General features: G+C 42.9%; 1 protein-coding gene and 1 pseudogene across 3 annotated transcripts in view; one reads left to right on the top strand and one right to left on the bottom strand.

The window, feature by feature from the left end:
• The window catches only part of XKR4 (XK related 4), a 485,043-nt gene that overhangs the window by 293,962 nt on the left and 163,235 nt on the right, over positions 1–27,846 (top strand). For 2 of the 3 annotated variants that reach the window (XM_070076615.2, XM_070076616.2), the window contains exon 2: positions 2,186–2,385. In XM_070076615.2, the coding sequence (XP_069932716.1) occupies positions 2,186–2,385 (200 nt within the window). The remainder of the gene's footprint in view (positions 1–2,185; positions 2,386–27,846) is intronic. The other variant, XM_089335246.1, reaches the window with a different exon arrangement.
• Positions 18,037–18,784, bottom strand: LOC138850024 (phosphoglycerate mutase 1-like; annotated as a pseudogene).

Raw genomic sequence — 27,846 nt, forward strand, 5'->3', positions numbered from 1 at the left:
GGGCTGGGAAAGTATTCTCACTGGTAAATAATGGAGAGTGATGAACTCAGACTATCACCATTTTCCGACCCTGATTGCGATACCATCAATGGATGATAACATCAAAGAAAACAACTAATGATGATGTGCTTCCTGATGAAAGTACACAACATCACCTGCCAAAAATGATCAAACTTGAATCTGATCAAAATTCTAGCACTAACTACGCATTTGCAGAAAACACAAAGGATAGATACATAAAACATGCCTGTGAATACAGTCATCAAAATCAAGACAATGAAAAATATGCAAGAAATCAGAGAAATAGAAGGAGAATCTGTGAAGTAAAAGAAGCTTATGATACATATCAGGTGGCACGTGTTCTGGTGGTGCAACAGGTTAAGCAGACACTTGGCACACCCACATCCCATGTCAGAGTGCCAGTTCAAGTCCTAGCTACTCTGCTCCTGATCCAGCTCCCTGCTAATGCAAGCAGAGAGACAGCGGATGATGGCCCAAGCACTTGAGTTCCTGCCTCCCACATGAGAGACTGGGATGGAATTCCTGGCTCCTTGCTTCAGCTTGTTCCAGGCCTAACTGTTATGATCATTTGGGGAGAAAACCAGCATATGGAAAGTGTGTGTGTGTGTGTGTGTGTGTGGTCTGTCTTTCAATTAAATAAATAAAATCTTTACTTAAAAGAAAAGATACATATTGGGGTAGTTGTTTGGCCTAGGGGTTAAGATGCCAATTAAGATGCCTGCATCCCATTTGGAGGTTGAACACTTGGCTCCAGCTCCTGACTCCAGCTTCCAGCAGTAGTGATGTGATGGATCAAGTAGTTGGGTTCCTAGCACCTGCTTATGAGATGAATTGAGTTCCCGCCTCCCAACTTTGGCTCCCTGGCTGTTGCTGTCATTTGTGGAGTAAATCTCTCTCTCACCCTCCCTCTCTCTCTCTCTCTCCCTCTGTGTGTATGTGTGTGTGTGTGTGCATGTCTGTCTCCCCCTCTTCTGTCTCCCAAATAAAAAGATTCATATCAAATAATCATGATGTGTGTATCATGTTTAAACTGCATTTTAAAGAAACTTTAAAAATTATAATAATTGGAAAAATCAAAACCCGAGTATTTGATATTATGAAATTATTGTCACTGTTTATAAAGTGTGATAATGGTTTGGCTTTTAAATTATTTTTACAGAAACATTTACAAATGAAATAATGTGCTGTCAGAGGTTTACTTCAAAATGATATGTAGGTAGGATAAATGAAAAAAAGATTGAAAATAAACTGGCAATTACTTAATCTCAGTGAAGAATACAGTGGTTTCATTACCCTAATTTTTTTCTCCTTGTGCATATGTGGGATTTTCAGTAATAAGAATTTTTCATTTTAAAAATAAATAGGGGGCTGGCACCACGGCTCACTTGGCTAATCCTCTGCCTGCGGCGCTGGTACCATGGGTTCTAGTCCTGGTTGGGGCACCAGATTCTGTCCTGGTTGCTCCTCTTCCAGTCCAGCTCTCTTCTGTGGCCCGGGAGTGCAGTGGGGGATGGCCCAAGTGCTTGGGCCCTGCACCCACATGGGAGACCAGGAAGAAGCACCTGGCTCCTGGCTTTGGATCAGCGTGCCGACCATGGCAGCCATTTGGGGGTTGAACCAATGGAAGGAAGACCTTTCTCTTTCTCTCTCTCTCTCTCTCTCTCTCTAACTCTGCCTGTCCAAAAAACAAACAAACAAAAAAGATAAATAGGGAAGGTTTATAAGCAGATACCTTTTAGTAGTTCAGGTCTGTGTTATGTCTTAGAAGAAATTCACTTCATAAATCCTGTTGGGCATATAGAGGAACCCACAAAAAAGAACGTATGTAGTTTTTTGAAGTAGCAAATTCTAAAAGATCAACAAATAAAAAAGCAAATCCTTTCTTCACCTGAGTTTCCACCACATGCACCTTATGCTTCGTCACAGTGCAACTCAGTGGACTGCCTTTCAGGAGAACCAAAGTTGCAGTGACTTCTCCAAGTGAGCATTGAAGAATAAGGGTACCACTATGCAGTCAACTTTAGGGTGTAGGTGAAAAGCCATCAAGTTCATCGTTTCATGTACTTGCTTGAAGAAGGGGGATTGCAGAAAAGAAAAATAACCCTGGAGTTTGAATTGCAAATGATCATACATCTCTTTCCTGTTTTCCATGTTTTCTTTCCAGATATTTCCACACAATATACTTAGGTATTCGAAGCCGACAGAGTGGGGAGAATGACAGATGGAGGTTTTACTGGAAAATGGTGTATGAGTATGCTGATGTGAGTATGCTGCATTTGCTAGCCACCTTTCTGGAAAGTGCTCCACAGCTGGTCCTGCAGCTCTGCATTATCGTACAGACTCATAGCTTACAGGCCCTCCAAGGTAAGGGCTTGCAATGTGGTTTCTGACTTTGGGGAAAGATTGATTGGCTACTTTTGTGACAATCCGAGGAACTGTCCCAATACCCTTTGTTGACCCAGGCCTGTTATATGTCTGCTGTTGCCCACATGATTTGTGAATGATGCATGGTATTTTCTTCACCATCACTTGTCATGGCTAACAAATAGCAAGATCATTCTTTTTTGCCCTCCAGCTGCCCTCTTAGCAAAAAAAAAAAAAATCTTTTATGATTCCATGCTAGGTCAATATAGAGATGAAAATCCATGGAGGCTTTCTAACTTATGATAGACTGATTTCCAAAAGTTACAGACAGCAAGAGTATGCACGCATACTCGTTGGTAGATAGATAGATAGATTGAATAATTTGTTTCACTTTCTCTCAATATTAAGAAATGGCGAGGGAGAGAGGATTATAAGGAAATGGTAGAGATTGCCCAAATATCTGAAAAAATGTAAGGTGGAAAAAATACCAATATTTTAAAAATATTGTTGATATACTACAAAGTTTTATAAAATGTATTTTATCAGATTATTTGTTATTTTTGTTCTGTTGTCTTCTTTAGTAGTCTCATCAGTATAACCCTTCCTTCATGCCATAGGTGCCCTGATGTTTCCCTAGGGTCTGCTGCTCACATGCTTTTTAGGATAAGGCAGCAAGAAGATCAGACAGATTGGTGGCTACAGAGATAGGTAGATAGGAGGAGGGATGAAGCATGTGAGGCCATTTTCTAAATAAAGCACTTCCTGGTCATTGGTCGTTCCCTCCTAAGTAGATGTTAAGCTGTTGGTGTTCAGCAATATGCTCCTATTATTTAAATCTCAGCAGAGCCCTCTGTTAGTGCTTCTGTGTATGCACACAGCTGTCATGTTCTGGGTCATGCTTCACTTGAGCCTTGGTCTGGTTGCTCAAGAAGCCTCTACAATGTCAGCATGGACTGAATGCTTTCAGGGTGGGAAAGAAGAGGTGTACAGGTACATTTTGTAGGAAAAGAAAGCTCAGTGGTGTATGCGTAACCAGCAACCCATTTATTCATATATCCTTGGCCTACCCTGCCATCACACTGCAAGTGCTTTGGCCAAAGCAGCTTGAGAAGAGGGTCAAAGAAACCATGGGGTATGGTTCTCAGGTGCTATAAAGCAAATTGGAAGAAACAGAAAGTGGGATGTTTGCATAGAAAGAGAAAAGCACAGAGCAGGAGAAGGACATCTATAAATTAGTTGTGGATGACTGCTTGCAGCTATTTCAGTGGTGAAAGACCAGGGCCTCAGCAACAGAGGCTCTGTTCATCCCATTGTCTCCTCATAAGACCTTGTGTAAGCCCCACGATCCCTCTGGGTCAGGTTTCCCACATGTAATGGACATGAGCAAAACTGGAGGAACTCCAGACCCCTCGGCAACTCTTCACTGTCCATGAATCAATGGTGCCAGGTATGTGCTTGCGGAAATGGTAAGCAAGGAGCAGTATAAATGAATTCAAAAGCAACATCCCACTAAATCTTCATCAAGGAATCTGCTGCTCATGTCAAGAACAATTGGAATTCCAGAGTATACTTGTACCATCAGGACCTCTCTAGAAGAGGAAAACTCAAGAATAGATACAGAAGGTTGCAAGAACTCTTCCTGCAGCCTAAGATCACTGAATGTCTGATCAGATTTTTAAATATTTAAAAATTTACAGAGAAAAACTTCACCAAAGATGACAGAGACAGAGGAGAGAAATTGAGAGATGGTCTAAAAAGTGTGGCCACCTTTTGAGAAAATTGTGTAAAATGTTACAGGAAAGAAACAGAAAGATAGGGTAATCTTTAGTGTTTAAAATCCCTTACAACAGACAGCAAACCACAGATGCCTCAGCCAACAGAAAGAAGCTCTGCCAACACCATGTGATTCCATGTGCATCTTGCAAGAAAGCCGTCTTCAGGGGAGAGACATTATGCAGCCTCCCATGAGAGGGGGTTCCCACTTACAATCGGCCCAGCTGGTAAATGACAGCGATGCGAGGGATAAGAGCAGAGCTTTTACCTCCAAGGAAAGAAAAATAAATGTGATGAAAAAGAACCTACTCTGAGGCAGAGTTGCGTACATCTTTATGGTTAAAAAATATTCTTGGTATTAAAGTGTAAATGCACAACTATCAGTGGGTGTGAAACCTGTCAAGTATTTGCAAGTAGCTCTGAATTCAAATCTCTGAAACCTTCTCAGCTAGCAGGCAGAGAAGGATCCTAGGTCTACAAGTCATTCTGTATGTGACTGTCTAGAAATATGGTTTTAGGGTAGAAGGAAAATGGTTTTTTAACCCCATTCCATCCATCTTCTACTTTCTGAAGGACATGCTATAAAAACAATAAAAACAAACAAACAAGAAATATGACATCTTAACACTGACGCAAAGGAATGTGTTCTCTTGGTAGACATTGGGGGCCCTGAGACAGCTGAGAAAATCCTTTTGTGGCTGTCCTCGCTCACTGAGCCATTAAGGCAGAAGTGTCTGGGTGTGCTGGTCCTGACAGGCTTAGGCAGAACTAGTGGAAGGTGAGTGTTTCTTTGTTTGAACTGGTCCAGGAAGGAGTGTGGGGCTCCTGTTCTGAGACCGGAAATCAAGGCAGAGCTGAGCCGAACACAAACACCCTATTCTTGTCATTCCATGCTGTCACTTGAGATATGTTACAGGACACTAGCTGTTCTTCACTGGATCTGGAATTTTTATAAGATCAATGTTTCTGGACTGTAAGAAACAGCTGAGAACTTTGATCATGTGCATCGCTAAGACAACACAGGGTAGTGCATCAGAAAGGCATAGATCAGAGAAGGGGAGAGAAGAGGGGTGGAAAGAGGGAGAGAGGGAGGAAGCCCCTGCTCAATAATCAGAGATGGACCACAGCACTCCCAAAACCTATCACTTCAATTTTGAAGCAAAAGCTCAGCCTCATCTCATCTTTGTCACTGTTTTTATTGCACTTCCCTAGTAAAAATACCCCCATCCCACCCAGACCCTTGGAACCAGCCTACTGCTTCTCTTCCTCTCCTTCTCTTCATTCCATTCTCCTTATAGTAGTCACACACTTATGCTGTCAATGTTCCCTTTGACATTCAATGAAAATTAAAGCGAGATTCCCAAGCAAGTTGCAAAGACCTTTATTGCAGGCCGGCGCCGCGGCTCACTAGGCTAATCCTCCGCCTAGCGGCGCCGGCACACCGGGTTCTAGTCCCGGTCGGGGCGCCGGATTCTGTCCCGGTTGCCCCTCTTCCAGGCCAGCCCTCTGCTGTGGCCAGGGAGTGCAGTGGAGGATGGCCCAGGTGCTTGGGCCCTGCACCCCATGGGAGACCAGGAAAAGCACCTGGCTCCTGGCTCCTGCCATCGGATCAGCGCGGTGAGCCGGCCGCAGAGCGCCGGCCGCGGCGGCCATTGGAGGGTGAACCAACGGCAAAGGAAGACCTTTCTCTCTGTCTCTCTCTCTCACTGTCCACTCTGCCTGTCAAAAAAAAAAAAAAAAAAAAAAAAAAAAAAAAGACCTTTATTGCAGCACATGTTACTGACTGTCGATGCTTTACACCCATATGTCTTCCTCTCTGTTCTGGGAATGGTACCATTTCTTTCCCACCTCAGAGCCTTTGCACATACTCTTAACTCATCTCTATGATATCCTTCTCCTCTTTTCTTTTTTTATTTAAAATACAGTGAAAGGCAGAGTTACAGAGAGGCCAGAGCTGGGCTGGTCTGAAGCCGGGTCTCACACACTGGTACAAGGGCCCATCTTCTACAGCTTTCCCAGGCCATAGCAGCACCAGACCCTGCACCTCTTTTCTTTAGCCTCCCTAACTCCTACTCTTCCTCCAGAATTCAACTTAATAGACTGGCCTCTCTTGCCTGCCCATTCATTTTTTTTTTTTTTGTTCCCTCATAGGTATTCCCTCGTGGTATCCTGAGTGTTAGCCTGTGACCTGAAGCAACTTTCTTATTCTGGCTAAGCCTCAATTTGCCCATGTGTCCTGGGATAATATTAGTGCCTAATTCATAGGATTGCTAAGAGTAGACAGTATAATAAATGCAAAGTATTTGACCAAGCCCCTTCACATACAGCTCTTTCGACTACCATGTGCCAGGAATCTTACTAAAAATGCAGATTCTGATTGAGTTGAGGTGGTATCTGATTTTTAAAGAAGGGCAATAATGGGTGAGAATTTTGATGGCATGTGAAGAATAGGAAGAATAGTCCAAATCTGAGGTCATGAAACCTCAATTAATTGGGCCTGTGTTAGAAAGGAAGTGTAGTGAAGATTGACCCTCAGACTGACAGAGCGTGGAAACCCAGACCTGAGTCTGTTTCACTGAGAGGATCCAGTAAAATGAAGACAGACAAGATCAGGACAGTCATTCTAGGGAAAGAAATTTGTAGACATTCTAAGTCTGAAATGGAGGAGGACAACCAAGTAAAAAGTCCTGGGACTACACAAAGCAAAGGAGACTTAAGACACAGAGACCCTAGAATACTTGATTCTATCCAAATGGTGCAAAGAAAATAGAGTGTAATTGGACAATCTTGAGATTGTGAAGTGACCAGCAAGGCTAGGGAATCTGTGAAGTTGCCTTTAATGTTGTGATTGTCACAGTTGGTCTTCTGTAACTGTGGGTTCTCCATCCACAGATACAACCAACTACAGATCAAAAACACAATTTTTTAAAAATTGTGTCTGAGGGGCCAGCATTGTGGCAAAGCAGGTTAAGCCACCAGCCTGCAATACTAGCATCCAAAATGGGTACCGGTTTGAGTTCTGGCTTCTCCACTTCCAGTCCAGCTCCCCGCTAATGCATCTGGGAAAGCAGCAGAAGATGGCCCAAGTGCTTGCATCCCTGGACCCACATATGTGGGAGACCCATATGGAGTTCCAGATTTCTTGTTTTAGCCAGGTTCAGCCTTGGCCCTTGCAGCCATCTGTGGAGTAAACCAGCAGAAGGAAGATGTCTCTGCCTCCCTCTATAACTCCAACATTCAAATAAATAAATAAATCTTTTAAAAATTGTTTCTGGTGAGAGTGGGCATCCCTGTCTGGTACTAGATCTCAGTGGAAATGCTTCCAACTTTTCCCCATTCAATAGGATGTTGGCCGTGGGTTTTTCATAGATTGCTTTGATTGTATTGAGGAATGTTCCTTCCAAACCCAGTTTGCTTAGAGTTTTCATCATGAACGGGTGTTGTATTTTATCAAATGCTTTCTCGGCATCTATTGAGATAATCATATGGTTTTTCTTCTGCAGTCTGTTAATGTGGTGTATCACATTGATTGTCTTGCGCACATTAAACCATCCCTGCATACCAGGGATAAATCCCACTTGGTCTGGGTGGATGATCTTTCTGATGTGTTGTTGCATTCTATTGGCGAGAATTTTATTGAGGATTTTTGCATCTATGTTCATCAGGGATATTGGTCTGTAATTCTCTTTCAGTGCTGCATCTTTTTCCGGCTTAGGAATTAAGGTGATGCTGGCTTCATAGAAAGAATTTGGGAGGATTCCCTCTTCTTCGATTGTTCTGAATAGTTTGAGAAGAATTGGAGTTAGTTCTTCTTTAAATGTCTGGTAGAATTCAGCAGTGAATCCATCTGGTCCTGGGCTTTTCTTTGTTGGGAGGGCCTTTATTACTGTTTCAATTTCTGTCTCAGTTATGGGTCTGTTTAGGTTTTCGATGTCTTCCTGGTTCAATTTAGGCAGGTTGCATGTGTCCAGGAATCTATCCATTTCTGATAGGTTTCCCTGTTTGCTGGCATACAAGTCCTTGTAGTAATTTCTGATGATTCTTTTTATTTCTGTGGTGTCTGTTGTTACATTTCCTTTTTCATCTCTGATTTTATTGATTTGGGTCTTTTCTCTTCTTTTTTTAGTTAGTTGGGCCAATGGGGTGTCAATTTTGTTTATTTTTTCAAAAAACCAGCTCCTCGTTTGGCTGATTTTTTGTAATGTTTTTCTTGATTCAATCCTGTTGATTTCTTCTCTGATTTTAATTATTTCTCTTCTCCTACTAGATTTGGGTCTGGTTTGCTGTAGGTTTTCTAGATCCTTGAGGTGAATTGAAAGCTCATCTATTTGGTGCCTTTCCAATTTCTTGATGTAGGCACCTATTGATATAAACTTTCCTCTTAACACTGCTTTTGCTGTATCCCATAAGTTTTGGTATGTTGTGCTGTTATCCTCATTTACTTCCAGAAAGTTTTTGATTTCTCTTTTGATTTCTTCTATGACCCATTGTTCATTCAGGAGCATGTTGTTCAATCTCCATGTGTTTGCGTATGCTCTAGGGATTCCTGAGTTGCTAAATTCCAACTTCATTCCTTTATGGTCTGAGAAGCTGCATGGTATGATTCTAATTCTTTTGAATTTGCTGAGACTTGCTTTATGGCCTAGTATGTGGTCAATCCTAGAGAAGGTTCCATGTACTGCTGAGAAGAATGTAAAATGTTTAGCTGTAGGATTGAAAGTTCTGTATATATCTGTTTGATCCATTTGGGCTATAGTGTCGTTTAAATCTACTGTATCCTTGTTGATCTTCTGTCCTATTGATCTGTCTATTTCTGAGAGTGGAGTATTGAAGTCCCCCAGTACTATTGTATTGGGGTCTAAGTCTCCCTTTAAGTCCGTTAATAAATCTTTTAGATAAACTGGTGCCCTGTAGTTAGGTGCATATACATTGATAATTGTTATATCTTCCTGTTGAATTGATCCCTTAATCATGATATAGTGTCCCTCTTTGTCTCTCTTAACAGTTTTTGTGGTAAAGTTTATGTTGTCCGATATTGAGATGGCTACGCCCGCTCTTTTTTCATTTCTGTTGGCATGGTATATCTTTTTCCAGCCTTTCACTTTCAGTCTGTATGGATCTTTGTTGGAAAGATGTGTTTCTTGTAAGCAGCAAATAGATGGGTTTTGTTCCTTAACCCAAATTGTTTCTGAACATACACTGACTTTATTTTCATGTCACCATTCCCCAACTATGCAATATAAAAACTGCTTAAGTGGTGTTTTCATTGTGTTAGGTGTTATAAGTAATCAGGGAGTATTGTGTAGGTTGTATGGAAGTATTTCACTTTATTTTTATTTACTTAAAAGGGAAACAGCGAGAAAGAGAGAGAGAGAGAGATATCTTCTTCCACTGGTTCACTCTCTAAATGCATTCCACAGCTGAGGCTTGGCAAGGCTGAAGCCAAGAGCTAGGAGCTCACTTTGAGTCTCACGTGAGTGGCATAGATCCAAGCACTTAAACCATCACCTGCTGTCTCACAGGGTTCCCATTAGCAGGAAGCTGGAAACAGAAGCAGAGATGGGTACTTAAGCCAGGTACTTTGATATGAAATACAGGCATCCTCAGCTGCATCTTCACAGTTGCAGCAAACACTGACTCCACCATTACACTACTTTAGACAACGGATTTGATCATCCATGGATTGTGGTATCTAAGGAGATGTCGGAGACCAAAGTTAAGTGGTGGTAATCCCTGAGGATACCAAGATATAGCTGTAGTAGATTTTGTTAGTGTAGGTCCAGCCTTCCATCATTGGTAGTGAAGATATTAATTTATACACAGGCAGTTGTCTACAGGCCTTATCCAGCAAAGCAGCATTTGCTCATTGTCATGGTCACTGTGGCCAAATAGTGTGCTTCCCAGAGCACCCAGGGAATGATCACAGCACCCCCTGTAACTTTCCCAATGAGTGTGTATAAACCACAGTCTGTTTGTACATTACAGCCCCCATTCTGACAGCCAGCTGTGCAGTCCTGCACAATGGAGCCTCCATGCAAAAATAATGCTTCCTGGTAAAGGAACCACCCAGGTGACACAAACACAAAGACATCCAGGCCTCAGTATATGCAAGCAGGTACCAATCTGTCAACCTAGATGTTTCTACTTTTTCAAGATGGCTTTAGTTTTCATTTCCAGTTTCTGCCTTTGTTTGTCAATGTTGAAAACTCTTGTAGCCTCTAAGTGCATTTAGATGAAGTATGCTGAGTTACCAACAAATGCCTTTTCCACAGGCCATGAACCCAGTAAAGCTTTGCCATGCAAGAAACAAATCACTTGTCCCTACTTCAAGTCTCAGTTCTTATTTCAGAAATCCTCCTGTGTTTCCCCTTTATCAACAAGTTTGTCCTGAGCACTTTGTGAATAGAAAAGAGAAACAGCAAGAAGACAATTCTAATTATTCTTCTCCCATCTTGCATCCCGTGAGGTTCCTAAGGAAGTCAGAAGTGAATGGGGCTCTCTTCAGATACCCAGCAAACATCATCAAGTGCTAACTCAGGTTACATAGAAATCTCCAAATTGAGAAAACCATCTCATTTGTCATGTCCTGGCGGAGACTTTCAAGACCTAAATCATTGGATTTCAAATTGCTCCACATCATAGTGAAACTGGCAGCTTAACTTGGCTCAGGTTAGGGAGGACCCAGCTGCCTCCATGCCCAAGTCCTTCCCCCTCTGCCACCGTCTTCTGAGTGTGCCTGGCTTTACCTCCCCCATTTCTGCAGAGAAGGAAAAGCGCAGGCGAGAGTGCCAGTCTGTGAGTGGGACTATATTCCAAGTCCCCTTACATCTGACTACTTTGCATTTGCTATTTTTGTTAGTTCATTAGCACATTTATTAAAAAATTCTATTGTGTGCATGATGGTGTGTGAAGCTCTCTGCAAAATGTGTCCTAAAAAATCACATTTTACTAAAAGTTTATAATGTGGCATGATAAACAACGTGACAAAACATGCTTTCTTAGAAGTACCTTATGCCGGCACCGCGGCTCAATAGGCTAATCCTCCACCTAGCGGTGCTGGAACACCGGGTTCTAGTCCCTGTCAGGGCGCCGGATTCTGTCCCGGTTGCCCCTCTTCCAGGCCAGCTCTCTGCTGTGGCCACGGAGTGCAGTGGAGGATGGCCCAAGTACTTGGGTCCTGCACCCCATGGGAGACCAGAAGAAGCACCTGGCTCCTGCCTTCAGATCAGCGCGGTGCGCCGGCCGCAGTGCGCTGGCCGCGGCGGCCATTGGAGGGTGAACCAATGCAAAAGGAGGACCTTTTTCTCTGTCTCTCTCACTGTCCACTCTGCCTGTCCAAAAAAAAAAAAAAAAAAAGTACCTTATTTATTTAGTTTCTTTTCCAGAAGGAGTGGTTCCATTTCCTAGAAGAAATAATATAAAATAAGAGGATCCCTTAGTGGGTACCTTTCTCCCCTTTCCAAACAACTCTACTTGGATAGCCCTTTGCCCATTCTCAGATGGTCATGACTGGATCTCAGTATCCATATTGGACAAAACCACAAAGCGCTTCTGGTTCATCATTCCACCTGACACAGGAGTCTCTGATCAAATTGTTCTTCACTCAAATGCCCAGACCCAGGGTCCACCCTGTCTCCAGGAAGGCTGCTCAGTATCACAAGAGTAACCCAGGAAGCCTCCTCTCCACATCCTGCCCAACAGCACTCTGGTCCCTCTGTGACATGTTCTTCTTGCTGCCCTTGGGGCATTGAATGTTCATGCCAAACAGGTTACCTCAGCACTCAACAAGAGTCAGCATGGGTTTCTGAGACGATCTATTTTAATCTCTTTATTATTGTAAACAGTGGTTCATGTTATTTTGTCAAGTTTAATTAGATAGGGAATAAGCTGATGAAATAGACTGGGAAAAGGGGGCTGTTTCTATAAATCTGTGTGAACGTCTGGTAGGGTCTAGGCAAGAAGGTGTGTTGCTACACCTGTGGCTTCAAAGCATTGGGATCCACAGGCGGTTTTGTGCTAGCCTAAGATTTAGGGATTGTGATAGCAGCACCCTCTCCTCTGTCCTCTGCAACCGCTGTGTATGCTACTGGCCACTGAAACTTCCTGGCACAATGCTAAGAGCTGAGTGCACTGTCTACTAGTGTACCCCAGTCCACTCTGGGTTTCACTCTTGGACCTCAGATCATTAACTGCTGAGTTTTGAATCAGCATGTTTTATTATTATTACTATTATTACTTTTTATTTATTTGAGATGCAGAGAGACAAACAGACCAACAGAGAGTTCTTATCTGCTGATCAATGTCCATAGTGGTTGGATCTGATCTGGGGCAAAGCTGGGAGCTAGAAATTCAATCGGGGTCTCCCACATTGGTGGCAGGAACCCTACAACTTTAGCCATCAGTACTACTTCCCAAGGTCTACCTTACTGGAAAGCTGAAATCAGGAGCCCAAACTGGTACAGAATCCTCTTAGTTCAATTGGGATGCAGGCATTTTAATTGATTTTTTTAACCTCTAGGTTTAAGACATTCCAGGAAGCTGGAACAGAAAGCAAAGCCAGGCTTTAAACTCAGGTACTCCCATGTGGAACGTGGGTGTCCCAAGCAGAGTTTAACCACTGTACCAAGCACTCCCGAATGTCCAGTCTTCTCCTGGTTTTACATATCTTAATTGACTCTATTTGTACACTAGCTAGAATGAGGCAGCATTCTGGACCTAAAATGGCTCAAAATGCTTTGCCCGACCACATGGGAGGGTTATATTTAGTGTCAGATGAAAAGAAACAACATTACAAAATTGAACCCAAGTAGGGAAAGTTCAATTGGTTACTGCTCATGCCTGTCTTATGTGACCATGGTTTGAGGAGTTGGCTGCTTTGTGATTGGCTGAGGCTTAGCTTTTCTACACAAGGGTAAATCATAGTCTGTTTACACATTAAGTTACACATCAAGATTCAGTTCACTATGTACTGAGAAACTTTTAAGCCAAATTTAAATATCTATGGGGACAGCTTTAGGCTGACCTTAATTCACACATGTACTATTCTTACTGCTGAGGGCACATGTGAGGTCCAAAAGAAGTCGCAGCTTGGAGGTCCAGTGATAACAGGACCTTGAGCTGAGCTAGAAGCCAGAAAAAAAGCTCTTCTCTTCTCCCACCTCCCACCTGCCACCAGTGCCACCTATTGGCAGGACTAGGGGGCAGCTGGAAAACGGGGTCTGGGGAGCCTCAGTCACTCCTACATCTCAGAGTGGAGGGAGCTGGCACCACCTCCCTTTCTGTTTGTTACTTGTGCTGCTACCAGCTGGAAAACTATAAGCAAGTGGGTTAGAGTCATAGCTGAGTAAAAGTCTGAAGCAAGAGCCTGAAAGACTTTGGTAAAAGACAACGGCATGAGCTTTAGATCATGGAGAGTATGCCCTATGAAAGCACCCACATAGTGAGTGAGTCTGGCAACTGGCATATTTCTCCTTAAATGTATGGCTGGCGAACTCAACTGGTCACTCAGCATTGTCCAGCAATCCTACATTATTTCTCCTGCCTTCTGGATCTTCACACTCCCTTTGGTTGGCCTTCATCACTTTTAGCTGCCAGCCCCCCTCCTTATTTCAGTAGAACATGGAAACAATTAGACAAAAGCTACTTTGTTTATTTTTCTACCAATATATCTACTAACCTACCTGCTCCTGCCACTCCTCCATAGACAATGCACCAATTGTAGGCATTCCTACCTAAGGTCTGTCCTTCCCCTTCTGCACTGGGTTCTCTTTTCCCCACCCCAGTTTATAGCATTCTCTCTCTCTCTCTCTCTCTCTCTCTCTCTCTCTCTCTCTTTCTCTTTCTCTTTCTCTTTCTCTTTCTCTTTCTCTTTCTCTTTCTCTTTCTCTTTCTCTTTCTCTTTCTCTTTCTCCTTCTTTCTCCCTGTCATATCACTTGTGCCTTCCTAATGGATCATTATCATCAGCATATAAGTAAACAAGCTCTAATAATTCTTGTCTTTATTCAAGAAAAATAATAGACCCTCATAATCCACTGCCATATTATGAGAGTATTTCAAAAAGTTCAAGACAAAGTGGAATTAAAAGATAAATTTACTCTGATGCAAAATAATGTACAGAATGAACAGTTCTTTCATAATACACATTTTTCATGAACTTTGTGAAGACCCTTCACATGCATGGATATCACATTTTTTTGCACCAAAGTAAGCTTCTAAGAAAAATATTCCACCTCTTTTGAAGATTTATTTATTTGCTTGAAAGGCAGAGTGACAGAGAGAGGGACAGCCAGAGAGAGATATCCCATCTTCTGATTCACTCCCCTAATGTCCGCAATAGCCAAAGTTGGGTCAGGCTGAAGCCAGGAGCCAGGAACTCCATTCGGTATCCCACATAGGTGGCAGGGATCCACGCACTTGAACTATCATCTGCTGCCTTTCAGGTACATTGCCAAGAAGCTGGATCAGACGCAGAGGAGGGACTGTATCCCAGGCACCCTGATATGGGATCAGGGTGTCCCAAGCAACAGCTTAACCCACTGTGCCACAATACTCACATAATTCCATTTTCCACAGACATTTTGGGGGTATCCTCACATTTTCTTGATCTGCAGAGACAGACTCCTTGAAAGCTTTGCCTTATCCTCTGTCTTCTCTTCCTCATTTCCTGTCCTTTATACCTGTTCTGCTTATAATTTTTAAGCGCTACTTTTGAAATGTAAGATCTGTGCACAGAAGTATCCAATTATAAGAAACTTATAAGTAAAACATTATGTTATAATTAAAACATTAGCAGCATCACAGAAGCTCTGCTCCTACCCCTCCTAATTAAGAGGCCCTCCGTTGTTTGAAGTATGATGACTATTCTGGAAAAAAGTAATTTGGGGAGATTTTTTTTTAACTTTTATTTAATGCATATAGATTTCCAAAGTACGACTTATGGATTACAATGGCTTCCCCCCCATACCGTCCCTCCCACCCACAACCCTCCCCTTTCCCACTCCCTCTCCCCTTCCATTCACATCAAGATTCATTTTCGATTATCTTAATATACAGAAGATCAGCTTAGTATACATTAAGTATGGATTTCAACAGTTTGCTCCCACACAGAAACATAAAGTGAAAAATAATAGATGATTTTTTTAAATGATGATGAAATCAGAGCAGACCTATTGTCATGTTTAATCCCAGTGAGAGTCAAGTTGGGAATTGATAATTTCTTTTTTTTTTTTTTTTTACAGAGGATCAGTTTAGTATGCATTAAGTAAGGATTTTAACAGTTTGCACCCCCATAGAAACACAAAGTGAAATATATTGTTTGAGTACTCGTTATAGCATTAAATCTCAATGTACAGCACATTAAGGATAGAGATCCTACATGAGGAGTAAGTGCACAGTGACTCCTGTTGTTGACTTTACCAATTGACACTCCTGTCTATGGCATCAGTAATCTCCCTATGCTCCAGTCATGAGTTTCCAAGGCTATGGAAGCCCTCTGAGTTCTCCGACTCTTATCTTGTTTAGACAAGGTCATAGTCAAAGTGGAGGTTCTCTCCTCCCTTCAGAGTTGGGGAGATTTTTGAGCTTTGTATAAATGGAATCAAATATTGCTGTTTATGTGTTACTGAATTCTTCCTTTCAGCATCATGTTTGTGATTTATACAGTTGGACATAGCTCATGCATTTTCATTACTCTATAATAATGCATTTTAATTTGTCTAGTCAATGGGTATTGATGGACATTTGATTGCTTTCCAGTTAGAGGATATTATGACTAATGTAAATATTTGTGCATACCTTTGATACACAAGTACACAAATTTTTGTTTGGTTGATACCTCCTAAGAGTGATTTGCTGAGTCATAGATACAGGCACACTGAACTTTAGGAGATAATGGCTAAGTGCTGACCAAAGTGATGGTACCAATTTACATTCCCACTAACAGTGTGTGTGTTGAGGTAGTTCCAAATTGCTTCTGGACTTAACATTATGAGCCCTAATTCTATCTCTGAGTAATTATCTCAGCATAATCTTCAGTTGATTTCCTGATAATGATCAAGCTAGAGAGCATCCTTGATTGTTGTCTCTCACTACTTTATTCAGTCCATCATTAAATCCTGTCTGCTCCAATTTCAAAAACACATCTCAACTCTGAGCACCCTCCAACATCTCCATTGACAGCACCCTAGTCCACTTCCCAGTGAGCTGGAATCTTCCTCCTTGCCCCCATTCTGTCTGCCATCCAGCAGCCACATTGATCTTTTGATCACTTCCCTTCTGTCTTTAAAATTCTCAGATGACTTCTTCCTGCAGTTAAATGAGGTATAAACTTTGAGTGACAAGCTTGAAACAAGAGCCCCAGGTTTGGTGCCTCCACACTGCCTGTGTTCCCCTTCCTGCACACGTCCCACAGTTCCAGCTGTCACTGCCCCTCAGACACCAGGTTGGCTTCCTCATCAAGGACTTGCATTCACTGACACTTTGCCCTGTCATCTTCCAGATCACCACATGCTCCTCTCTCTTCATACACATTGCCCTATGCCTACCAGCTGACTCTCCTAGCTCCATATACTGCATCATTTTCTCCATAGTAGTTGAAATATTATTCATTTACACATGTATTATCATTGCAACTTTTATTTGCTTTCACCTCCACTGTAAGACAAGCCATATGCAAGCAGGCAGGCTCTACAGAAAAGAGCCTATAACATTGAAGAACCTCAAGACATATTTGATTCATTGATTCTATGTTTATCATGCTCAGAAGGTTTTTCATTGTTATTGGTTTCTCGGTTGGACTAACAGTACATATTGCTTACAAGTTTCTGTGGAAAATCATAGAGCTATTTTATATCCTTAAAAAGACATGGGTTTTCCTCAAAATATTGTATTTGTGAAACGTCTACATAGTCAAATGTTTTTTATATACACATCATTACTTTACTACTGTGATCCAGAAAAAAAGATTTAGTGCAGTTATGCTCAAAATGAGTACTGGGCCCTCATAGCAGGGCCAAGCGACTGGGAAAAATCATTCAGAAACACACTTGGACACGATCAAGAGGCATTTCACTGCCACAGAACAAGGCAGGAAAAGGATCCCAAGACAGACAGCAGGAGACAGTCCTAGGATTAGAGACCAGGTTTTTCCCATATCGGTGTGAGGAATGGCTTATTTTCTGGTGACCTCCTGGGCAACTATTTGAACCAACACCAAGAACCACAAGGGGGACTATTTTGAACGACCACTAGGAAACTTAGAAGGGCTTTTGTTTAGTATCAATTTTATATGTGTGTGTTTTTATAAAAGTAAATGCATCACAAAAACTAAATTCGGGCTTGATCCCAACCTTTCTAGAGCCAGCTTCTCTTGGGTAAAGGAGGAAGTGGTGGTTGTGTTTTTAAGTCACTATACAGGTTACATTAATCTTCCAGTGGAATGACTGCAGCCCCCAGGGCAGTGGCCTGACTGCAGAAGCACAGAGGACTGGCTCCTGGGAACACAGCAAACTCTCCTATCTCTCCTAATTGGTCAAGACTTAGCATAACTCCTTCCTCTCCCAACTCCAGCAGGCGCTTAGTAAACAGTGCACTGGCAGACACGAGTGTTTGGACCTCTCAACTCTGTGAGCGAGAGGAGTCTTCCTTCAGTTGGACCGAAAACCAATACCTCATGGGTGCCATCCTGACTAGATTTTGTGAAGGGGGGTGGTGCAGGAGACAAAATGGTTGAAAGGAAAGTAGGAGCTCCCAGTCTCCAGCCGCAGCTACAACCTTAGGTGCCTACAGAGGTGGTTCGTGTGACATGTGCAGGAGACAGGTGCAGAAGATTGGGTGGGCAGGGAGGGTAGTGCTGGGGATAGTGTTCTTCCCACTTGCCTTCACTTCTTGTCCTTGCCCTGGACAGCCACAGCTTCTGTAGCTTTACCCATGGTCTCTTCATCCCCCAGGAACTGCATGGGTTTGACGGGCTTCCAGTTAGCTCCATGATACCCTCTTCAGAGAGACCCTTCGATGCTTGGCAATGCCCCAAAGGCTGTTGCTATGCCTTGCGATCAGTACCCGTTTCCCCTCCTTGATGTGGAGCAGGATCTCTTCGTTGCAGGAGGGCAGGGCTGTGGCCATAGTGTCCTTCAGACTCTCCCAGGAGGGCAGCTGATCTCCAGTGAAGTCTGCATACTTACCATCCTTAGTGATGTTGCTGTGGAAGGGATCAGGCTCCATGGGAGGCAGAGAGACATCATAGGAGCACTGCCAGATCTTCACCTGGGCCTCACCATGCTTGGTGGCAGTTTCTGCTTCACTGAGGCCTGTCACAGCCTCCCAAAGTGCAGCTTGTTGAGGCACCAAGTCCCCACAGCTGGCAGCCACATCTGGTCAGTGACATCCAGCACCATCCAGAGGATCCAGTCTTTCCTGCACTGAGGTAAAGCAGTTGTCAGATTCATAGCCAGCATCTTGCAGGGCCTGCCTGCCATGCTTCGCACCCTTGTAGCCTACCTGGCCTAGGTCAGCATCCTACCAGCTGCCAAAGTGGTTCTCCAGGTTCCTGGCGCTCTTGCCGGCCAGGATCAGCACCAGCTTCTAGGCGGCTGTGGCAGTGAGACAGAGATGAGGCGCCAGCTCCATATTTAGATGTTTTAAAATATTATTTGTTACTTTCAATTTTATTGCAGATAAAATAGAAAGCATCAATATGCAAAGGAGAAACTAAAAATCACCTCCCTGTCACTCAAAAATATTAAAAATTCTGCCACTGGGAAATAGTTAGGGATTATATATTTTTAGAAGTTATTTATTTATGTAAAAGTTGAGTTAGCAATGAAAGAGGGAGATACACAGAAAGACAGAAGGAGATGGCCGGCGCCACGGCTCACTGGGCTAATCCTCTACCTGCGGTGCCGGCACCCTGGGTTCTAGTCGAGGTTGGGGTGCCGGATTCTGTCCTGGTTGCACCTCTTCCAGTCCAGCTCTCTGCTGTGGCCCAGGAAGGCAGTGGAGGATGGCCCAAGTGCTTGAGCCCTGCACCCGCATGGGAGACCAGGAGGAAGAACCTGGCTCCTGGCTTAGGATAGGTGCAGCATGCCAACCGTAGCAGCCATTTCGGGGGTGAACCAATGGAAAAGGAAGATCTTTCTCTCTGTCTCTCTCTCTCTCACTGTCTAACTCTGCCTGAAAAATAAGAGAGAGAGAGAGAGAGAGAGAGAGAGGGAGGGAGAGAGAGAAATCAATCCGTCTTCCATCTGCTGGTTCATTCCCCAAATGGTCCCAACAGCTGGGGACAGGCCAGGCTAAAGCCAGGAGCCAGGAAGTCCACCCAGGTCTCCCACATAGGTGGCAGTGGCCCAAGCACTTGGTCCATCTTCAGCTCCTTTCACAGGCACATTAGCTAGATTGGAATTGGAGCAGCTGGGACTCAAACCAGCACTCATATGGGATGCTAGCGTTACAGCTGGTGGCTTAACCCCCTGGTCCCAGTAATTGTATTTTGATGCTTACATTTGCAGGCTTCTTTGATATTTTAATATATATTATGTTAAAATAGAATCAAAGCATGGATAATGTTTTGTAACCTCTGTTTTTTGGGTAAACCCATCATGAGCTTATAGTATATATAATTCCATATAATTTTAATGCCACCCCACATATAGTTTATTCCTTTCTTTTCAAGTAATTCTCTATTTTTTTTATTTATTTGACAGGTAGAGTTACAGACAGTGAGAGAGAGACAGAGCGAATGGTTTTTCTTCCGTTGGTTCACTCCCCAAATGGCCACTACGGCCGGAACTACACCCATCTGAAGCCAGGAGCCAGGTGCTTCCTCCTGGTCTCCCATGCGGGTGCAGGGGCCCAAGCACTTGGGCCATCCTCCACGGCCCTCCCGGGCCACAGCAGAGAACTGGACTGGAAGAGGAGCAACTGGGACTAGAACCCGGCACCCTCATGGGATGCCGGTGCCACAAGCAGAGGATTAACCAAGTGAGCCACGGCACTGGCACCGTAATTCTCTATTTTTAAAGTCCCAAATTATCATATACATTTTCTATAGTAAGTAATGCTATGGCAAATACATAAAGGACTTAATCTTGATAGAAGAGTAATTTTTTCTCAAAAATAAATACCTAAAAGTAAAATTGCTGAATTTAAAGGTAAGCAGGATTTAATGGTTTTTGAGACATAGTGTAAAGTTGGTCATTTTCATATACATTTCCTAGGAAGACTTCTGCAGCGTCTCAGGTTTCTCCTTCAAGGGCACAGGAGTCAGTTAGGGAAATAATTGTTACAAAACTGAGAATGGAGCAAATCTCTTGAGATGTAGGGCAGAGCACTTAATAGCTTCCCATGTGAATTCAAAGAGAGGAATTCCAAGAAGTCTCCTAACTTTCTCTTTCCTACTTCATTGTTTCCACCTTTACAAGCTATTTTAAATATTCTGTTGAGTAGCAATGGTTCATTTTTAATGAAACAAATTTTAGAGATAGCTTCATCACAGACTTGATTCGAACCAAAATTGTAAGGAAAGCAGACCTAAGTTTCACAAGACATGTGACAAAAGTCTGACCAAAGAGAAATTGTGGAGAGCCAAACCATACAGAAATTAGGAAATACTAGCCTCCATATTAGACAGTTGTGATTTGATTTTTTTGTGTGGGGTTCTGTGCTTCATTTTTTTTTTTTTTGATTTCTACCTAGATGCACTCTAAAATATGAAAGCTAAATGACCTACCTTGCCTTCCAAGTGCTGGCAAATTCAGTAGAGGCAGCACAAGCAAGGGGAGGGAGTCACACATCCCTCGTGATGGAGTCGAACCACCACTCTCAGCACATAGCAGGCAATCAAGGGATACTTGTGGACTAGAGGGAAGAATGGAAGTCTGGTTTTTGACAAAGCCCTGTGTTAGGGGCAGACATCGTGGTGTGGCAGGTAAAGCCACCACCTGGGATGCCAGCATCCCATAAGAGCACCAGTTCATGTCCCTGCTGCTCCACTTCTTTTCCAGCTCCCTACTAATGGCCCAAAAAAAGCAGTGGAAGATGGCCCAAGTTCTTGGGCCCTTGCTACCCATGTGGATGACCCAGTTGAAGCTCCTGGCTCATTGCTTCAGCCTGACCCATCTGGGGAATGAACCAGTGGATGGAAGATCTCTCTCTCTCTCTCTCTCTCTCTCTCTCAGTAACTCTGGCTTTCAAAATAAATAAATAAATCTTTGGGGAAAAAAACCCTATGTAGCAAGAGTGATATAAAAACTAAAACATAGCTCTTGCTCTCACAGAATTCAATGTAAAGGAAAAAGAAAGACCAAAACATCAGTATGAATCAATGCACTATGTCCTGTTGGTTGCTATTTGATATTCCATAAAGGGGCTGTAGAAAAGCCATATTGTTGGAATTCAAACAACAAGAACATCAGGGAATGGCAAGCTGGGTCACAAATGATGCCTAACACTTTGTGATGATGAAGTGACCAAGAAAAGAATGTTCTGTGAGGAAAACACAGCAACATGAACAAAGCAGAAGGGGAGGCGATTGGTGTGGTTCTTGACTCTGTTCAGCAGTGCTGGTGGTGGTCATCTTAGAGCAACAGGATGATGGAGGATGCTTACAACACACAATTAGAGTTCTTTCTAACACTTGGTAGAGCTTTCTATAGCAGGATACATTCTTGCATATACCCTTTAATAGTGTTACAATCATTTCTCCAGTATTTCTTATTTTTGAGCTTTGTTTCTTCATTGTTCAGGACTTGGGGATTTCAGTAATTAGATCAGTAAGATAGTAACTCACTAGTTTGCTTAGTAAGTTCATATCTGGAGTTCAATTTTGAAGACTCAGCACTAATAGCTTTGTGAGAAAAGAATCACAAAACTCACATGGCATGTTGGCCCTCTTGGTCTGCTCGGTTTACAGGTATTGGCAGAATAAGCAATGCATGTCATGGGCAGAGTGATATTATTGATCTCTGTACTTCACATTCAATAGTCTCTGAGTCACGGTACCACCCCAAGTTATACTTAGAAGTGCAGGGAGAAACCTCATCTGCCTGTCACTGATTCAAGTGCTGGAAATCAGCTCTGTATGGTATATCAGCCCCCAACACAGCTGTGAATAGCTTTGAATTTGAATCATTTTGAGCATAATATGAAATAAGGGGCCTATTTTTAGATTCTACTTAATTATCTGCAATAATCAAGCACAAATCATGGTACTTTTCTCCTTGGTATTCCTTCTCTCGCCTCTGTCCTTTCCTTGGAGGTGTGAAGGCATGGATACACACAGGCAATGGCCCAGGCCACCTGTGTGGTGAGCACATAGTGTCATCAGTGGCCTGTGGATGGCCACAGACAGAAGAGACCTGCAGGAAAGGCCCAGGGTGGTTAGGTCACCCCTATGTGAAACAAAGAACCATCAATAGAGAGCCAGCCTTCTGCTGTGAGCAGTGCCCTGGCCACTCACTGCCCCTCAGTTTTTCTCATGACTTCGTTCTTTGCCTGCCTCTAGCCTCCCACATTTCAGTGCTCCAGCACTTTGCACATTCAGGGAAACAGATGCCCACATTTAGTTTCCATTTACCTGTCCTTCAGCCAGTGCCCAAACTTACGGCTGAAATTTGCTTTGACTGACTCTCAACATACTCTAATTTGTTATTTCTAAACAGTAAAAATAAACACTGTGAATAGCAATCAAAATACTTGCTGAGCAGAAACAAAAAGGGAAGACAGGTGAGGTCAACTTGATAAAAAATTCAGAAGTGGCTTACTATGGTATTTTTCCCAAATTGATTTTTTTTTTTTTTTTTTTTTTTTTTGCTTAGGAAGCCACAGACAGTTATAGGATCATGATTTTCTAGCCCAGTCCCAAATGAATGGGTGAACCAGGGATGCCCACATCACCAAGTGTGCATTCTGGTATACAAATATATTCTGCATTTATTTGTCAGGTTGGAGTTAGATTGAGCTTTTAATCATGTACACCAGTGTTTTCTTGATGACATCAGAGGAATAAAGAGCCAGAATCATCTCCTACTGAATGATTTGAGAAAGACTTTTTCTTTTTCTTAGGGTACTGCCCATACATAGGAGTGTGTGTGTGTGTGTGTGTGTGTGTGTGTGTGTGAGAGAGAGAGAGAGAGAGAGAGAGAGAGAAAGAGAGAGCCCTGCCCCACATACTGTCAGAGCCAGATGCAAGTTAGAATGTGCGAAGGGGGTTGGGGAAGGAGCCACTGATTCACTGGATATGTAAATGTTTGTTAGTAGAAAATCACATGGAGATTCACTCTTCAAAGCTCACAATGAGTGGCTGATTGCAAAAGGACAGGACCTGCTGAGCACTGACTGCCTAAGATTTTGTCAGCACTTTCATTGTGAAGCCAAATTTCCAATGCTTAAAACTCAACTGTAGAAAAAGTCTGAGATACTGTGAGACTAAGGAGACTCCACAACTCCTAAACTTTTTAAACATAGATAATATTATCAGTTCAAACACTTGGACAATGCTACAGGGCATGGGGCTCACCGGTGGTGCGATGAAAAGTAGGGGGTTCTGGGGTGGGAAGCTCCCAGGAAGGAAGGCGTTTATTAGTTAAAACACTGTGTTAAAATTCAAATTTTAAGGGGCCAGCTTTGTGGCACAGTGGATTAAGCTGCAGCCTACGATGCCAGCATCCCAAATGGACATGATTTCTTGTACCAGCAGCTTTCTTCCAGCTCATTGCTAATGCAGCTGAGAAAGCAGTGGAAGATGGCCCAAGTACTTAATCCCCTGCTACCCAAATAAAATACAACCAAATAGAGTTCCATGTCCCTGGGTACCACCACCTGGTCACAGCCTGGCCCAGCCCTAACTATTGCAGCTATTTGGGGAGTGAATCAGCAGATGAAAGATCTTTTTTCTTTCTTTGTCTCTCCCTCTCTCTGTCACCCTGTATTTCAAATAAATACAACAAATATCTTCATTTAAAAAAAAACTCAAAGTTTAAAATCTGACACATTTTCTATGATTTGTTGGAAATATTTTTAACAAAGATCCTTGTAACAAATGACTGGAAAAATTAATGTAAAACACAGTTTCACAGTTTTTTAAAAAATCAGCATAGGAAAGTGAAATTGTTACACAAAAATATCTGGAGTTAATTCCATTTTCTAAATTTTTTGTGGACACAGAAAGAGATATTTATTTCGATTTCAGGTGGAAGAAGATGTGTTGGACATTAAGGAGGGAATGGGATGATTTCAAATGTAGAGTTGCTGGCAGGGGGGAGATGTGATGAGACATCAGGGATCAGAAAAATACAAGTCAAGTGGGAATAAGGTGAACTTAACCTTGAAGCTCAAAGATCCTGAAAATCACTCTTCATTCTTAATATTCAGCAACACATCTATAAAGTCTTAATTAGGACTTGAAGTTTATCTTCATTAGTTGCAACTCTCATTTACTCAATAAACATTTATTGAGTACCTATCCATGGTAGGCACTGACTCAGGTACTAGAAGAATCAAAGTGACTAAGACCATTTACCCTTAAAGAGCTTACAGTCAAGGGATGGAGAGCAGCATATGAATGAGTAAATGCAAAGGTTGCAATGAGTAGAACCAACAGAGAGTGGACACCCAAAAAAGAAAGTGACTGATTTTGCCTGGAGACAATTGGAAAGGCTGCATCACAATAACATGAGCTAAGTTGATTGTTGAAGTGGTAAAAACAGAAAAGACCATTTAAAGAGAGCTCACTGGAGGAGAAGGCCAATGACAGTCTGGGGGACACCACCAAGAGAGCGTTGGAGTGGAAGAAAAGCCAGTGAAAGAGAAGGAAGGAGAGAGGGATAGGCATAACAGAAGATCATGAGCCAATTCAAGAAAAATGTCCTGAGGTATCATGAAGATGAGAACTGAGGGGGTAGGCGTTTAGCACAGTGGTTAAAATGCTGCTTAGGATGCCCGATGCCCAAATCAGAGTGCCTGGGTTCAAGTCCCAACCCCACTCCCAGTTCCAATCTCCTTCTGACCCTGCCACCACACAGGAGACTGATTGATTGAGTTCTGGTTTCTTGGCTTTGGCCTCGCCTAGCTCCAGCTGTTACAGGCATTTAGGGAGTGAACCTGTGGATGGCTTTTCTCTCTCTCTCTCCTCTCTCTCTCCATCCCTCCCTCCCTCCCTCTCCTCTTTCTCACTGTCTTCCCAATAAAATGAATTTTAAAAGATGAGAACTAAGAAGATTTAAAGTGGAAGGAAACTCTGTCACATGCTGCAGCATGCATGAAATTTGAGGACATTGTGCTAGTCACAAAAAGAAGAATACTAGGTGATTCCCCTGTATGAAGTACTTAGAGTAGCCAAATTCATAGACAGAAAGTGTGATGGTGATTGCTGGTGAGCAGAGAAATGGGAAATGAGTGTTTAAAAAATATAGTTTCAGTTGTACAGACAATAAGGGTTCTGGGCATTGGATGCTGGTACAAGTTGTACAACATTAGGAATGTATTTAGGCCGGCGCCGCAGCCCACTTGGCTGGTCCTTCCTCTGCGGTGCTGGCACACCTGGTTCTAGTCCCGATTGGGGTGCCGGATTCTGTCCCGGTTGCTCCTCTTCCAGTCCAGCTCTCTGCTGTGACCCGGGAAGACAGTGAAGGATGGCCCAGGTGCTTGGGCCCTGCACCTGCTTGGGAGACCGGGAGGGGGTACCTGGCTCCTGGCTTTGGGTTGGCGCAGTTCGCCAGCTGTAGCAGCCATTTGAGTGGTGAACCAATGGAAAAGGAAGACCTTTCTCTGTCTCTCTCTCACACTGTCTAACTCTGCCTGTCGAAAGAAAGAGAGAAAGAGAGGAAGAGAGAGAGAAAGAGAGAGAGGAAGGAAGGAAGGAAGGAAGGAAGGAAGGAAGGAAGGAAGGAAGGAAGGAAGGAAGGAAGGAAGGAAGGGAGGGAGGGAGAAGAAAAATCTGTGGAGAGGCAGAAGTGGAAAAAAAAGGAATGTATTTAATACCATGGAAATATATACTTAAAATGATTTCCCATATACTTAAAATTATTCATATGGGAAATGTGTTATATGTATTTTAGCACAATAACAATAGAAAAAAAATCAATGCCCCAGTCCCCTCTCCAAAAAGAACCTAAACCTTTGGTCTGACATAATGAGGACGTTCAGTCCATCTGTGTTGTTTATTTATTAGTATTATTGTCATTGTATCTATTTATTTGAGAGATAGATAGAGATTCACACACAAACAGTTTGACATAGGTCTCCTGCCTCCCACTGGTTCCAACTCAAAATGCCTGCAACAACAGCCAGGCCAAAGCTTGGAGTTAGGACTTAAATCTGGGTCTCCCATGTTCATGGCAGGAGCCTGGTTACTTGAGCCAGCCTCACTGCCTCCCAGGGGCTGCTTTGGGAAGAAGCTTCATCAGCAGCTGGAGCCAGGATTGAATCCAGGCACTCCCTAGTGGGATGAGGATGAGGACAAAGTTAAATACTCAATCTAATGTGTTATCTTCTTGCATCTTTTTTTCTGATTTCAAGTGGAGAAAGAGCAGCAAGTTCCTAAGTTTAGGAAGAAACGGTTTCCTAATTCACAATCTATTTCTCTTTTAAATGGATACAGACCAATGTAAACTTCTTTTTCCTAACCTTGCAGTGAAATATTAACTTGTCCTCCCTCCAGGTCTCCTTTGGCCTTAGGTCACTTAGGCCCTCCACAACCAGCCCCGACTCCATTTGTTGCGATCTTATGCCCTCAACACCGATTGTCCCATAAGGTTTTAAAACTCAGAAACCTTCCAGTAAATGGTGTTTAGACTTGGCTCTGTCCAATGACCTATATTTTTGCAGTAAATACTTTCAGCCTTGACTTTTTTTGAAAGAATACACATTGATGGGTAAAAAAGAAAAGATGTGCATTGTCTTTAAAGTTTCTTAGCACATCTCCTCCGCACTATTAGCCACTGAAAAAAGTAATTGCTGTCTCACAAGCTCATTAACATTTATATCATATGTGTTGGGATAGCTTCTACAGTCCTAGGTACAATATGTAGGTTTCCTCAAACTGTTGGCCATGTCTTCATGCTGTTAGAGGCAGTCCAGGCTGCTACGTCAATGAATCAACAAAAGTCATTATATTTCTCATCTTCTTTGTCTCTTGCTCTCCTCTGACTGTCTCTCATTCACATGCACACATATGCACAAAGAAACATGAATGTCAGGCACACACTTCTTCTTAGCCTGTAGTGCAATATTTGAAAGTCATAATGCCCAATGATAGTAGCACCTGCCCCCACCTCCACCACCTGGAGAAAAAAAGTGGTGTGTAGGCTGCCTCCTTGAGTTGTGTGGTAGGGAGGTCAGAGTCAAGAAGATCTTAGGGGAAATCTTGGCTCCGCCACTTCATAACTTGGATTTGTGCCACGTTCCTCAATCTCTCAGTCTCTTACTTTCTCATCAGAGCAGTTAAAGCTGTGCTTTGTAGGGCAGATGTCTGTGAAAATTTGCTGAGACCCTAACAGAATAAAAGCTGTCGAACTCCAAATGGTAGTCAGACAAGGCTTCCAGCCCATTCCATTGGACGGCCTGAGCAGCCCTCTGGACCCAGCAGGACAGTCTTTCCAAGGCCACTGTCGCACACCATAAGACAGATAGCAAGAGGAAATACACAAATCCTCCTTGACACCCATATGCCAGCTTTGAAGAAGAAAACGGAACTC

Source organism: Oryctolagus cuniculus, chromosome 6, assembly GCF_051225735.1.
Source record: "Oryctolagus cuniculus isolate XC-2025 breed Fujian yellow rabbit chromosome 6, ASM5122573v1, whole genome shotgun sequence".
Taxonomy (NCBI): Eukaryota; Metazoa; Chordata; class Mammalia; order Lagomorpha; family Leporidae; genus Oryctolagus; species Oryctolagus cuniculus.